Raw genomic sequence first — 15,387 nt, 5'->3', positions numbered from 1 at the left:
GGCGGAAGAGCCCAGAAGCTGAGAGAAGCGCGGCCTGTGGCCATTTTGGTGTAGAGGCAGAAACAGCTGGCACTGGAAAGCATTTATTACAGCATAATTCAGCAGCTGTTAAAGAGCAGGATGGCACACATATGCATGTTATATTTTATTTTTGTTTTTATTTTTTTGAGACGGAGTCTGGTCTCCGCTCACTGCAACCTCCGCCTCCTGGGCTCAAGTGATTCTCCTGCCTCAGCCTTGAAGTAGCTGAGATTTCAGGTATGTGTCACTATACCTGGCTAATTTTTGTATTTTTAGTAGAGATCGGGTTTTGCCATGTTGGCCAGGCTGGTCTTGAACTCCTGGCTTCAAGTGATCCAACCACCTTGAACTCCCAAAATGCTGAGATTACAGGTGTGAGCCACCGTGCCTGGCCCTGCAGGTTATATTTTACAAAGTTATCTTGTAAAGTAGCATTTAAAAAGTTCTGGGAGCCTTCTGGTTAAAAATGGCAGATTTAAATGCATTTACTTCCACTTCTTCTTAAGGAAAAGGATCTTTAAAAATTAAACCTAAAAGAGGTCAGGCACGGTGCCTCATGCCTGTAATCCCAGCTCTTTGAAAGGCCAAGGTGGGAGGACTGCTTGAGCCCAGGAATTCGAGACCAGCCTGGGCAACATAAGGAGACCCTCATCTTTATAAAATATAAAAATAAATTAACTGGGCATGGTGGTGCATGCCTGTAGTTCCAGCTATACAGAGGCTGAGGTGGGAGGGTCACTTGAGCCTAGGAGGTCGAGGCTGCACTGAACTGTGATCGCACCACTGTACTCCAGCCTGGGTGACAAAGCAAAACATGAATCACAGTCAACCTAGTTCATCTCAGGAATGGAATCCCATTCCAGCAGTGAGGAAGGTCCTGAAATACTCCTATCTGTTGTGTAGTGTCCCCAAAAGGCTCAGGACCCTCTGGAAGGAGAGAAAGGCAATAAGCAGAAGAATTAGCCAAAAATCTGTTTCAGGAGCTCCTGAATCCCTGGAATCTTGCCCCAGCTCTGAGTAGCCTTAGCCACTGCCCTGCCCAACCTCCTATGGACAGGAAGCTTCTATTCTTGGAGAGGCAAAATGGAGGCATCTGAAAGGGGGGTACCAGATGCAGCTGTTGGGAGTCTCCTGAAAAAGAGGGACTAAGTAAAAGTTTAACTTTACTTCTCTGCTCCTAAAAAACCTCAGACAAGAGACGAGAGGCCCAGCCACATCACTACACCGTGCGGTCGGCCGGTTTTTAATGCCTCACCTGGAGGAGAAACACGGAGCATTTGGTTGATGGGGAAAAGCCTCGAACCCAGAGGTCAAACAGTGTGCAGGCAACACACTCTGCATGAATGTGAAAACCGTGACACACCGCGACCATTCTCAGAGCGAGGAGACTGAGAAATGATCTCAGGAAACAAAAAGAATGCTTCTACAGAAAGAGTTTAACTTGAGTATTATTATATGAGAACGGGCATGAAAGCCTCAGTAAAAGAACTGGCAGATAAACTCCAGAAAATCTCCCAGAAGGTAGATTTTCAAAGCAGGCAGGCAAGCACAGCAGGAACGGCTGTGAGAAGGTGGTGGAGGGCTAGCTGAGGGTGACAGCCTGGCTCCCCTGTCCCGGGTGGCACTTCCAGCCCCAGCCTGGAAGGAGGGAGCAAGTGTGAGCATCCAGCCTTCCCTCCTCAGCAACTCTTTCCCCTCAGAAGTAACTCTGGGGCTCAGGAGACAGATGGTGGAGTCAGAAGATAGGAGGGTCTGGGTCTACCCTTGGGCCTGGGGTACAACCCAGAACACGCGCACTAAACTTAGCGTGGGCAGGAAGCGAACTCCCACATGTGAAAGCACGGCGATGCTGAGGTCTGTTAGCGTACTTAGGGTACGCCAACAGACAAGATGACACATTAGAAGAAAGGCCAAGGGGTCTGAGACCTGAGGAGTAAGAAATATTAAAAGAACAACAAAAAACCCTCTAATATTGAAGGCATTAAAAAAATCAGTGAAATTTCTCCAAATAGAAGGGTGTAGTGTGTACTTTGAAAGGCTCTGTTATCTGTCTGGCAGCATGGATGAAAACACCCACACTGGAAAGTCAGAGGGTTCGGGGGACTGGGGAAGCACGTATTTTTAGTAGAGATGGGATTTTGCCATGTTGGCCAGGCTGGTCTCGATCTCCTAACGTCAGGTGATCTGCCTGCCTCGGCCTCCCAAAGTGTTGGGATTACAGGTGTGAGCCATTGCGCCTGGCCCCAAATTCTTTGAGAGGTGGAATTGATGACTTCCTGTGCCACTCCACAGCCCTCTCTGCCCCAACTGTGTCTGAGCTTGTAACTGTTTGAGCAGTAACATACAGCAGAAGTCATACCGTGCCAGCTTCCAGGGCCAGGCCTCTCTCTGGGGACCTGTCCTTGGACTCAGCCACCATAATGTGAGGAAGCTCATGCCAGGGATGCATAGGTTTTCCAGTTACAGCCCAGTGGAGGCTCCAGCTGACACGTCAGTTACCACAGGGTGGGATGAAGAGGCTCTGACCATGCCCCCCTGTCAACGAGTCACCCTGTGTCCGACCACCCCTAGGCTTTGAGTCCATTCAGCGAAGGCCCCAGATACTGTGGAGCAAAGACAAAGACCTCATAGTGCCATCCAAAATCCTGACCATCTGTCAGCAGAATAAAATGGCTGTGCCTCATGTCTGTCAGTTTGGTGTAGTTTGTTACTAGAACAATTGAAATTAGAGACGTCAGTGTGAACTCAAGGATTTCAATACAGAAAGATACGGAATACAGAGGTAAGTGGTATATGTATGCATCCATGTACATGCGTGTATGTTTCTAAGTTCTGACAGCTCAGAGTTCCTGTGTGGGAGGAGTGACGCTCCACCTAGCCCCCAGAACTGGGCCTCTAAATATCATTTCCACTAAAAGGAACCATTTCCCACCATAAAGAAACAGATTAAGAGTCACGAACTGGATCCATCTGCAACAAAGAGCATTATTTGGACAACTTGGACAAACAGCTAAGCTTGAACTGGATCTAAGGATTGGGTGGTAGTTCTACCTCCGTGTTAACTTCCTGATTTTCCAGGTGGTATTGTGCTATGTAGGAGAACGTCCTTGTTTGTGGGAAATCCGTGCTTCACACCACGGAGGGTCGGTCTATGTGTTCAAAACAACCTTGGGAAAACAGAAAGAAAACAGACAGAGACAACCCTGGGGGTGAGCATCAAATAGAACCCAGAGGCCTCGTGTGTTGAGGACACTTTGTCTAAATTCATTCTGTGGACTTAAAATGTATGTTTGTAAGACATTTTTACAGTTTAAAAATCCTTGAGTTACTTTTAAGACCCTTCAGCAGACCCGATTAATTAGTTATGTGACACCAGGGCTGAAGTAGGAACACTGGGGATTGCAAATGTTCCTCCAGACCCCTCGGCAGGTGAGGTCAGAGGGCAGGAGCATGGATGGCCGAGCTGGCCGGCTGTGGCTTACCCCAGCCCAGGCTTCTTCTGTGGGAGGCGGCTGGGCGGCTGTGGGGGCAGAGGTGGGGGCCTGCTCTGTGAGACCCCAGGCGGGGCAGGCTTGTTTGGCTGGCTCAAGGCTTCCATCATGCTGGGCGTCTTGGCAACAGGAGGGGGTGGCGTGGGGGTCAGGGGATCTGCGGAGAGAAAAGGAGAGACGCACAGAGGGTCACCCACGGAGCCTCCCACTCAGACCTCCTCACCAGAGGCTTTTCTGATAACGGCTTCATTTTTCTATTGCTATTTCATAAGGAAAAACCTGCTGCTATTTCCTTGTTGGTTTTCAGAAAACTGTATTAGCAGGGAGTCCTTTCCAAACTAATAAGGACGCTTTGAGCCTAAAGTTAGGATGACAATTTCTATTAGCCCGTGAGTGAGTATTTTCTCAGCTAGAACTCCCTGTGGGAAAGCCAGCAGTTTCCTGCCCTAGACTCTGAGACCCAACAGCAGGAGGCCGGGGCCCTTGGCTCTGCCCGGGGAAGCAGAACCTGCTTTGCACCTCGACTGGCTTGTGACCAAAGGGATGAGGCCCTACCCACTTATCAGGCTGCTGGGCAGGGTGGATGTGAGGAGAGATCGGGAGCTATTAACTTTAATAACAGCTCCTCAGTCTGCAGAGTGGGCGGGGGAAAAGTTTTATTACTGTCTACGTTTTACAGAAGAGGAGGCTGAGGCCCCCAGAGGGGAGGAGCTCTTGCCAAGGGTGGCAGAGCTGGTAAGACCTGGAGAGAGGCTGTGAGCTCAAGTCTCCTTCCTCCATTTCCCCTCCCTCTGATGGGCATCAGGCCCTCTCTAAATATCAGGCTTAGCATCCTGGGCCTCATTGAAGGCAGCTGCCTGCCTCGGGATGGGTAACACATAAGGCGCTGGGTTTCTCTCTGCCAGGAAAAGGCAGGAAGAATGAGGCCTTCAGCTGAACAAAGAGGAAACCTGGGGTGGGAAAATGAAGGAATCCAGCTTATGGTTTTTCTTTTTTTCATTATTGCTTCCTTTTTCCAATTTAAAGGAAAAGTCAAAAGGCTGACTCTAGCACACAAATGCAGCCCCAGGGACGCCAGACAGAGAGGCAGGAAAGTGGGCCCTGGCCTTCGGTGTGTTCACCTTGGAACCCTCTGGAAGACCCTCCCAGACCCACTGCTCCCGGCTCTGCCACCAGCACGTGCACACATGGCACTGACTTTAGCTGGGGCTGGCTGCTTTTAATTTTAACTTATTCTAAGGAAGTCTCGAGTACCTCGGCTCAGGAATTCTCATGCTCTGGAAGCAATAAAGCCCAGAGATGCTGGACTCCCTGCTTCTGGGCTGCTGCAGCAGGAGACAGGGCAGCATCCAGGGCTCACTTCCCTCATCCAGTGAAAAAAGACACCCTCGTTCTGCACATTGGAGAAAAACTTCCTAAAAACCTCTTCCTGCTTCTCTCCCCAAGGTTTTCAGGACTTTCAACCACATGCTGACATTAAAGAAAACATGCCAGGCTGGGCGCAGTGGCCCATACCTGTAATCCCAGCACTTTGGGAGGGCAAGGTGGGTGGATCACTTGAGCTGAGGAGTTCGAGACCAGCCGGGGCAACATAAGAAAACCCCATTTCTACAAAAAATACAAAAATTAGCTGGGCATGGTGGCTTGCACCAATAATTGCAGCTACTCAGGAAACTAAGGTGGGAGGATCGCTTGAGCCCGGGAATTGGAGGCTGCAGTGAGCCGTGATCGTGCCACTGCACTCCAGCCTGGGCGAAAAAGACCCTGTCTTAAAAAGAAAAACAAGGCTGGGTGCAGTGGCTCATGTCTGTAATTGCAGCACTTTGGGAGGTCGAGGTGGGTGGATCATCTGAGGTCAGGTGCTGGAGACCAGGCTGGCCAACATGGCGAAACCCTGTCTCTACTAATGATACAAAAAAAAAAAAAATTAGATGGGTGTGGTGGTGGGCACCTGTAATCCCAGCTACTTGGGAGGCTAAGGCAGGATAATCGCTTGAACCCAGGAGGCAGAGGTTGCAGTGAGCCAAGACTGTGCTCCTGCACTCCAGCCTGGGTAACGGAGCAAGACTCTCTCTCTCTCAAAAAAGAAAAAAAACAAACAAAAACAAAAGCCAGATTGTAATCCAAGTGACTGTCCCCAAATATTGAAAATCACCAAATGGCCAAAAGAAACCCTGGGGTACTGTGTAAAGGAGGAAATGTTGCTGAAATGCTTGGGAAGACGGAGGAAGGAAGTGAGGGAGCTACCTTGGTGATGCGGTGGGGGGACAGGAAGGAGTTTGCAGCTGTGACTGGGAGGCTGGGGGAGCTGGGAGCCCTGCACAGGAGCCACAGGGGGCCATACAACATGGGGCACCTGGCACGTGTCTGTGCTGGCAGGTGTGTGGCTCCAGAGAGCACCCCCTGCCATCCAGATCTACAAAGCCCATGGACAAGAAAGGCAAAAGGAAGAAAACGTACTGGTAGATGTCACACGAAGAGGGGGCAGCGGTGGATGGACAGCTGGCGGATCTGACGAAGATCGCTGCCGGCTTCCACTGTCCACACTTACAGAGTTTGTCTTCCACAGGGTGTTAGCAGAGGAGGCTGTCTGAACTGAACCCACACGCATGCACACAGACGCATGCATGCACACACAAACGTGCACACACAAAACAAAAACAGAAACAGAACACTGCGTTATTGATCCTCCCCCTTATAAAACCATCAGTATGACCCTTCTACCTAGAACCCTGAACTGTTTTACTCCTGTTTACTTCTGTCTCTGGCATGTGGAAGATAGACATTGACACCCACTAAACCAAAGTATGTTTCAAGGACTATTCTCAGCTGGTTTTCTCAATCTGTGAAATTTAAAAATTCCTGAGTTTATTTCTCAAATATCAGTACCATTTGAAGAGGGAAATAAACAACCACAATGTTCTCTTACGAGCTCTGCATTTGGAGCTTCTGAACTTTTGCTCCTCTCCACCCTCCAACCAAGTCCTTCTCATGGGCCATGGGAGTCACCGCCACACGAACAGGAGCACCGTGTGCCCAGCCAGTGCAGGTGGAGGGCAGAGTGCAAATCAGACACTAGGGGAGGGGCTTTCTCTCCCTCCCACAAACATATTTCTGGCTGAAAGCAGACACAGATGACACCATTCAGGTTCAGGCCCACAAACGAGATGGCATTTCCTGGGTCACAAGCCCTTCTTCTGCCTCACAAACGTCCAAGCTCAGGTGCACAGGGCCCAGGTGCCAGGTGTGACCCCGTGTTTGAGGCTGTGCATGGCCCGTAGGGCACGGGCTGGGCCTGGAAATGGGCCAGGCCACAGGGTCCAGAGGAAGCGTTCAAGCTCCTTCCGTGGGTAGCCAGGTCTGCCTCAAGTGCAAGGCTGACACTGTCAACTCCATTTGCCATTTATATTTGTATGTGGCATGTGGGAATTCCATCCAAGACTATGTGTAGGCTACACAGAGAATGGGGGAGATGGCAGGTAAGGGATATGACCTACATCACCGGAAGAAGAAATGAAGCTAGAGACAGGAATGGCAAAAAGAAAGGGTAGGGAAAAAACAAAACCCTCGAATTCCAAGACTTTGGGAAACCAGGAGATTAAGATGAAGCGTATACCCCTCCTTTTCCATGACCCAGTGGAACAAAATAAAATCTTTCCTCATGTGACACACATAGCCAACAAAAGTCACTGCTAGGAAGGAAGATGACCAAAACCATCTTGATTGTGGGGTATTCAGAATTAATGACTGCCCACAGGATCTGGGAGAGGTAGGGAGAAAGCTGCACCCACCCTGGGTCCTGATCAGCCAGCCTGGGGGGCTTTGACCAGGAGGAGGTGCGGCTGTGTGACTTCATCGTGTAGCTGCCTTCCTTGCTCAAGGATGTCGAGCCAGGGATGAATGCTGTCTGGGATGTGGGGTGTGTGGGGACACCAAGCGGCTGGCTTCTGGGCCTGCCTGAGGGAAGGCCTGCTCTCAGCAGGTTTGCTCCTGGGGGAATGACTCAGTTACCCACATGACAGGTTCATTACCACTTCTCTGGGCCTCCAGTGCAGAGCCATGTGAGGGTCTGTGAGACACCCAGGGTGGCAGGGAAGATGGGCACAGCCACACAGCTGAGTACACATGCAGCATGAAGCTGCAGCTGTCTGCTCAGCCCTGGGCCATGTCTCCCGGCCTCAGCCACCCTCACACACCCACCCACCCTGCCCAGCTAGCAGCTACCGCATAAGGACAGTTTGGGATGTATTTGGGGATGTGGGCTCCACTACATCAGCAGTCACAGCGCCTGTATACATGCTCTGTGCAGACTCTTAACCTTCCTGCGCCCCTCTCCCCTCAACAAAGCCTCAGGAGGCCACGTGGGAAACCCTCTGAAGGCCATGGCCACGACTAGAACCCAGCCCAGAGCTGAGCGGGTCACTCGCCGGACCTGCCTTCAAGGAGCACCACGGCCAGCGGCTCTTCAGGAGTGAATAAATTAACTTTTGGGAATTTTGGTTTCCATATTTATAAAAACAAAAAGTATCACCTGTTGAGTCAAACCCTCCAGGTTACAGCTGAGGTAAGAAAAGCATGCTTTTTGCCCTAAGACACTGGTAGGCCCACAGGGCTGGTTTTGTATTTTACAATTAGGCCAAGCACTGTTCCCCAAATTAGTATCATTTTATCCTTCATTTTGTGGGGATTATTGGTAAGAAGTAATTGCAGGGGCCATAAGCTGGACCAGAAGCATGCAGAAGAGAAAAAAAAAAGGAAAGAATGAAGGCCTGGGAGGGAGAGTGGAGAAAAGTAGAGAGAAGGGTGCGGGCTGGGGGAGAGGACCTGCAGGAGCGTGTCTTTCAGCCTAGCCCTGGGACCCCAGGCAGCCACCTCAGGCTGCCCTGGGGGAGTCCCTGTGTTACCCAAGCCAGGCAGATGCCACGACTCTGCCCAGAATAAGAGTCAAATCAAGAGACTACCACCATCTGGCATAACAATGATGGAATCCCTTTAGGAAGCAAACAGAAAATAACTACAAAACAAAATAACCCAAAGGTCACTGAGTTGGAGGCAAGGCAGCTGTAAACTTCCCAAACCACAAAACAAGACCCTTTAAATATTCAGTGACCACTGACAGCTTCATACCTTTGCCGACATTCCGTGGAGGAAGAGGGGGGGCGCTGGTGGTGCTGGGGACTGCAGGCTGGGTGGGAGGTGGGTTGCCGCTCAGGATGGCTCCATAGGTCTCATTCTGCAAGATGCTAGGCATGAAAGCCCTCTGCTTGTCCTTGGCAAGGTTTGCAGCATCTCTTGCCAAAGACACAGCGTTAGACTGAAGCTGGTTGGCTCCCAGCTGGTAGAAGCTGATGGGCCGGTCTTCCCGCCGGTTGGGACTAGGCTGCAGGAGAATATCGGGGCAGAGGCGTGTGAGATGAACTGCTCCTGGTGATAACATTCAATGCAGGGGTGGAAAACCTCACTGACACCAACTTTGCTGGGCTTGCTACCATTTGAGCTCTCAACTGTTGCCTGAGAGCTGCAAGAGTGAAAATTCCCTCTTCCTGTGTCTCGTGAATGAAACACACACTGATACGGTTTGGCTTTGTGACCCACCCAAATCTCATCTGGATTATAATCTTCACACGTCGAGGGAAGGAGGTGACTGGATCATGGCAGCAGTTTACCCCTGCTGTTCCTGTGATAGTGAGTTCTCACGAGACCTGATGGTTTTATAAGGCAGTTGTCCCTGCTCGTGCTCACTTGCTCTCTCTCCTGCCCTTCTGTGAAGAGGTGCCAGCTTCCCCTTCCACCATGATTGTAAGTTTCCTGAGGCCTCCCAGCCATGCGGAACTGTGAGTAAATTAAACCTCTTTCCTTTATAAATTACCCATTTTCGGGTATTTCTTTATAGCAGTGTGATAACAGACTTAGCACACACACACACGCCAAAAAAGCCATGAATTAAAAGTTAAAATCCTCCATTCTGTGATGTGTTTAAAATACAAGCTATTTATCTTATTAGCCAATGTTATTTCAACCTAAGTTGGCATTTTTCCTGAAGTTCCCCTTCCTAAACATGCTTTCTTATGTTACTCCACAGGGTAGCCAGCTCTGGCCAGCCTGCTGCAGTCAAACTCCAACAGCTACACGGTTCATTCTGCAGAGATCAATGTTTTCTTCCCTTATGAACAGGAGCTCCTGAGATTCTTCCCAATCAGGGTTAACAAACAGTGGCCTATGGGCTGCCACCTGGTTTTTGTCAGTGAAGTTTTATTGGAACATAGCCATGTCCTGTCATTTAGATATTGTCTAAGGCTACTTTTAAGCCATCCTGGCAGAGCTGAGTAATTGTAGCATGGACTGTGACACTTTAGGCCCATAGAGCCTAAAATATTCACTATCTGGCCCTTTAAGAGTTTGGCCACCCCTGCTCCACTTGAAGGTCATGTGCTTTCTTGGAAGTGAATGCATGCAATGACGACTCAGGCAACTTAGATCTAACTTCTATTTCAAATGCCAGCTTCATTAAACTAGATATGATGGTGAGCAAATGACTCAACCTTGCTGACCACATTCTTTACCTGTTCAATGGATATAACAAATGCTTCTCTAGCACAATGAGAGGCGCTTAGCAGGTGTTCAGTATGAACTGTGGCAGCCCCGCCTCTCCCTCACAGGACCACCAACCCAATCTAGGTTCTGGCCAAACCAGTGGTTCAAACCTAGTTTAGGTGTGCAGAACTAAGCATCCAGAGTTTCTTCACACAGATTTCTAAATTCCAAAGCCCAGGGCTGAAAGGATAAACCATCCCTGCTGCTGTCTTCTAGGAATCAGGTAAGTGGTATAGATGAGTCTTAGGACTCCACACCAGCCCCTGCTCTTGTGCTTTTCCTTGGACTATGCAACATGCTTTGTCACTGCTCATAAAACAGAAATGTGGCATGTGACTGCCTGATAAAGAGGCACGCTGGGGCAGATTGCTTCCAACTTTTTTTTAAGGCAGATAAAGTATGAAATTAGTTGATTCTTCTCACTTTGACACTGTTTTGTAGCTAACTCAGTGAAGTAATTTCTTATTCTGTATTATAAGAAGCAGTAAGTACAGATGTTAACTCCATGAGCAAAAACAGTCCAATAGGTTTCAGAAATGCCATCTAGTTACCTACCGACCTATCCATCCATCTATCTAACTTGATATCCTCAACAAACATCAGAACATTAATGGATTACAGTTAAAAAAAAAAAAAGCTAAAACACGAAAATGTGTTTAATGTGGCATCTGGCACTAATTCAACACAGACTACATTCCAGGCATGCCTCAAAGCACCATGCTGAAAGAGAGATGGAAGTGGGTCACAGCTAGGAGTCAGGGCTCTGGAGGCACACTGCCTCAGTCTGACTCTCAGCTCTGAGTCCTGGGTGAAGGCAGCAATCTTCCTGGGGGTTAGCCCCATGTGTGAAGTAGTGAGTATGGTGAGAAGGGAGCTGGAGGAGGAGGCAAGAGCCTTTGTGCAGTCCCAAGGCTGCCTCTAAATAGTTGCTTCACTTTGGCCAAGTCAACTTTTCTCTTGAGGCTTCAATATTCACAATTGATAAAGGAAGGGGTTGGACCCAATGAGCTCTAAAGGTCATCTGATGATTTCAGTTGACCTTTTTTAAGATCAGCAAGGTGAATGTGATCATGTAGACTGGGGGAAATCTAGCTCTTTATGACGTGATTCCATAGCAAGAGAGCTTCCTCTAAAACCCAGTGGAATCAAAGGCCCCCCTCCCATCCCACACCTTTCCCTTGTAGCAAAAGGTTGCCTATGAGTACATAATCAGCCATTCCTTTAAATTAGTGGGTACAGGAACTGGGAGACAGGAGATGGTAGTGGGAAGGGTAAAACCAAAAGCCTACTGAGATCAATGAAAGCAAAAAGCAAGCTACATTTTCTTTTCTACAAAATAGCTCTCTGCCTTAATTACAGATTAGGGCCCACACTGCTCTGGATGAAGTGGATCAAAACTCTTAATGGTTGGCAATCTGGCACAGACCTGCAATTTCTCATCCATGTCGTCATCACTTTCATCCAGGTCTTCATGGAGTAGTCGCCATTCATATTCAACGTGAACGTGAGAATTAAACCTTCCAGATAAGGCTTGAGTCAGCTGAGAGAACAGAGGGATGGTCAGTGCTGCTGCTCATATACTCGGCCATGCACCTGGACCAACTGAGGTATGCAGACAGGAGCCTGCCTTCTAGTCCAAGGCAAACTCACAGAAATCTCTGGGTCTCAGGTGAAGCTCCTCCCTGCCCCCACCACTGCCTGATTCACAGGGTAACCTTGAAACTCAAAACCTGGTAACTCCCAGCAAGGGCTTTGTAAGCTGTATTGGTTTTCATCCACGGTTCCCGGCTCGTAACTCTCATAGCCCTTGTTAGAGTCTTCGGTTATAACGTCAGGTGTTAGGCCGCAGGAGACAGAATCTCTCTGAACTTCTCCTGCCCCAAGGCAGGACTCTAATCTTCCCCCACTTTTCTGACTGTGGATCTTAAAACCCTTCCCAGAGAGGGTCTCGCCCTATACCCTGGGGGAAGAGATGTTGACATCACGAAGCTTCCATAGAAACCCAAGAGGACTGGGCTCTCGAGCTTCAAGATGGCGAACCACACAGAGGTTCCTGGAGGGTGGCGCCCAGGGAGGGCATGGAAGCTCTGCGTCCCTTCCCCCACACCTCGCCCTATGCGCCTCTCCATCTGTATCCTTTATAATAAACCAGTAAACACAAGTGTCTCCCTGAGTTCTGTGAGCCACTCCAGCAAATTATTCAAACCCAAAGAGGGGGTTCTGGGAACCCCAACTTGAAGCCAGTCGGTCACAAGTTCTGGAGACTGACTTGTGACTGGAGTCTGCGGTGGGAGACAGTCTTGGGGACTGGGATCAGTCTATGAGATCTGATGCTACCTCTAGGTACATAGTGTCTAATTGAACTGGAGGACAGCCCGCTGATGTCTGCTGCTTGTGAAACTGCCTTTGCAAGGACATGATAGTGAGAAACGTCTAGCATGGCTGACCCCCATCTTGCTTCTAGCCTCACAGGCTAGCTGTCCTTGCTCATTCCTGGGCACAGACCATGCTAATCAAGGGAAGAATTTAGTTTATGGTTTAAGTTTGAAAAAAGGATGATAACACTCCCTCCCTAAAACTGACTTCCTCCTTCTTAGGGAACTTGAAACTGCCTTTGTAAGACTAATAAAAGGCCTCAAGATTAGGATTATGGGAGGAGTCTGAATTCTGCTAGAATGTAGGTGCAGCTTGCCTTTCTATTAATGTAATCATTTACCATTCAGTGCAGTGGATGGTAACCCTACCTCACAACTGGAATCCCAACATTTTGGGAGGCCGAGGCAGGAGGACTGCTTGAGCAAGAAGTTTTGAGACCAGCCTAGGCAACACAGCGAGACCCCATCACTACAAAAATTGAAAAACAGCCAGGCATGGTGGCATGCATCTGTAGTCTCAGCTACTCGGGGGGCTGAGGTGAGAGGATCGCTTGAGCTCAGGAGTTTGAGGCTATAGTGAGCTATAAGCACGCCATTGCAGTCCAACATGGCAATAGAAAGAGACTCTGTCTCTTAAAAAAAATTGTTTACTGCACCAGAAGCCAAGATATTTGTGACTTCCCCAGTTGCTCCTAAAGATAACATATCCTAAGATTGATTTTTTGAGATATTTTTTCAGCCTTTTGCATCCTGGTGACCAGCTGACTCCATTGAACCTGACTCATGACTCAACTGGTCCCGTGGCCCCCACTGAGAGGATGATGCAATGCACAAGGGCTGTTTCTCACACGCTTATGATTTCACCCCCAACCAATGAGCAGCACCCATTTCCTAGCCCCCTTACCCATTCAACTATCCTTGAAAACCCTAACCTCTGAGCCTTTGTGAGAACACAGCTAAGTAATAATTCCTGTCCTTCCACTGCTCGGACAACTTGCCATAATTAAACTCTTTCTCTACTCAATAACACTGTCTCATGAATTGGGTTTATCTATGCAGCAGGCAAGAAGAACCTGTCAGGTGACTACACTTGGTGTGCAGGGTGGTGTGGGGGAATCCCACACCTTTGGTCACAGCAGTCTGCTTCTGTATTGCTTGCTGTGACAACAGTGTAATTGTAGAGAAAAAACACAGCTAGAGAGCTTTCCCCAAAACAACAGGCAAAGGATATTTGAGATCTAAAGGATACTGATGGGTCTCTAAGTATCCACACTCCATACAGGAGCAAGCTCAACCCCAGGAGAATAAATGTGCTCATTCACTGTGAACCCAGCCTTTTCAACCAGGACGAGAGAATTAAATGCTGCAGAAAATTATCCGACTGGCTATTTTCTCAATTCTCTCAAGGAAGGTAGATAGCTAGTACTATTCTAGATGTGCAGAAGAGAAGCTAATTCATTACACACTATGGGTGTTTTAGGACCTCAGGGCTTAATTTCCCCCATAGCCAGATAGTAGCTACGTGACCCTGGGCAAGTCACTTAGGTTTTCTGTGCCTGTTTTCTCATCTGTAAAATGAGGATAACAGCAGAAACTATGTGGTAAGGTAGTTATGAAGATTAAATGAACTAGGTCAGGTGTGGTGGCTCAGACCTGTAATCCCAGCACTTTGGGAGGCCAAGGTCGGTGAATTGCTTGAGGTCAGGAGTTCAAGACCAGCCTGAACAACATGGTGAAACTCTGTCTCTACTAAAAATACAAAAATTAGCTGGGCGTGGTGGCAGATGCCTGTAATCCCAGTCACTTGGGAGGCTGAGGCAGGAGAATTGCTTGAACCCAGGAGGCAGAGGTTGCAGTGAGCTGAGATCATGACACTGCACTCCAGCCTGGGCAACAAAGTGAAACTCCATCTCAAAAAAAAAAAAAAAAAAAAAAAAAAAGATTAAATGAGCTAGTAGTGGATGTACAGTGCTTAGAAATAGTACCTGTTACTTTATACTTGTAGAGCATTTATTATTAATAGTTCTTTTTTCTTCCCCTAGACTGGAGCACATTGGCATAATTATGGCTCACTGCAGCCTTGAACTTCTAGCTCAAAATGATTCTCCAACCTCAGCTTCCCAAGTAGCTGGGACTGCAGATGTGTGCCACTACATCCAGCTAATTTGAAACTTTTTTTGTGGAGATGGCGTGTTGCTGTTGCTCAGGCTGGAGTGCAATGGTGCCATTTGGCTCACCGTAGCTTTGAACTCCTGGACTCAAAGCAATCCCCCTGCCTTAGCCTCCCAGGTAACTGGGACTACATACAGGCATGCTCCACCATGCCTTGCTAATTTTCTAATCATTTGCAGAGACAAGGTCTCACTATGTTGCCAGTTTAGTCTTGAATTCCTGGCCTCAAGTCATCATCCCCCGCCTCAGCCTCCCAAAGCTTTGGGATTACAGGCGTGAGTCACTGTGCCGGGCCTTAATAGTTCTATTTATTGAGCGCTTACTGTGTGTCAATTGCTTTACAGCATTCGACAATAATTCTCACAACAACCTTATATACTGGTATAACTGACTGCACTTTAGAAATAAGGAAAGAGCCTGAGAAAGTTTCCTTCCCAAGCCACAGTAGGGGAGCCCATGGCAAGGCCAGGGCTGCCTGGCCCGGTGGGCTCTTTCCACTGTCTACATTGTCTTTTCTTCTAGAACAGGAAAAGATGGTGTTGAGCAACCCACGTGATCTAGGACTGTGGAACAAAGAAAGGAGGTTGGCCTTGATGTCCTGCAAAGTAGCGAGCAAAGATCTTGCGGAGGCCAGAGAACAGGCCCCTGTGGCCTGTTCCAGTTGCCCTACCACACCATGATGTTATCAACACAGTCAACCAGCAAACACTGACTCACACCCCAAGTCTCACTAC

At 48.6% G+C, this 15,387-nt stretch overlaps 1 protein-coding gene and 1 long non-coding RNA gene across 3 annotated transcripts in view; one reads left to right on the top strand and one right to left on the bottom strand.

Moving 5' to 3' along the window:
- ASAP2 (ArfGAP with SH3 domain, ankyrin repeat and PH domain 2) overlaps nucleotides 1-15,387 on the bottom strand; it is a 195,590-nt gene that overhangs the window by 8,693 nt on the left and 171,510 nt on the right. The window contains exons 21-24 of one of the 2 annotated variants that reach the window (XM_012438817.3): nucleotides 11,533-11,646; nucleotides 8,640-8,892; nucleotides 5,973-6,107; nucleotides 3,504-3,669 (exon numbers count right to left, since the gene is read on the bottom strand). In XM_012438817.3, the coding sequence (XP_012294240.1) occupies nucleotides 3,504-3,669; nucleotides 5,973-6,107; nucleotides 8,640-8,892; nucleotides 11,533-11,646 (668 nt within the window). The remainder of the gene's footprint in view (nucleotides 1-3,503; nucleotides 3,670-5,972; nucleotides 6,108-8,639; nucleotides 8,893-11,532; nucleotides 11,647-15,387) is intronic. The other variant, XM_012438819.3, reaches the window with a different exon arrangement.
- LOC105707769 (uncharacterized) lies at nucleotides 8,904-12,267 on the top strand. The gene is made up of 3 exons (XR_001105163.2): nucleotides 8,904-9,346; nucleotides 9,595-10,329; nucleotides 11,572-12,267. It is a non-coding gene; the product is annotated as an uncharacterized LOC105707769 (long non-coding RNA).

Source organism: Aotus nancymaae, unplaced genomic scaffold (assembly GCF_030222135.1).
Source record: "Aotus nancymaae isolate 86718 unplaced genomic scaffold, 86718_ANA_hifiasm-v0.15.2.pri h1tg000057l, whole genome shotgun sequence".
NCBI classification, from domain to species: Eukaryota; Metazoa; Chordata; class Mammalia; order Primates; family Aotidae; genus Aotus; species Aotus nancymaae.
The sequence above is the reverse complement of the archived record's forward strand: the minus strand, read 5'-3'. Positions and strand labels throughout refer to the sequence as shown.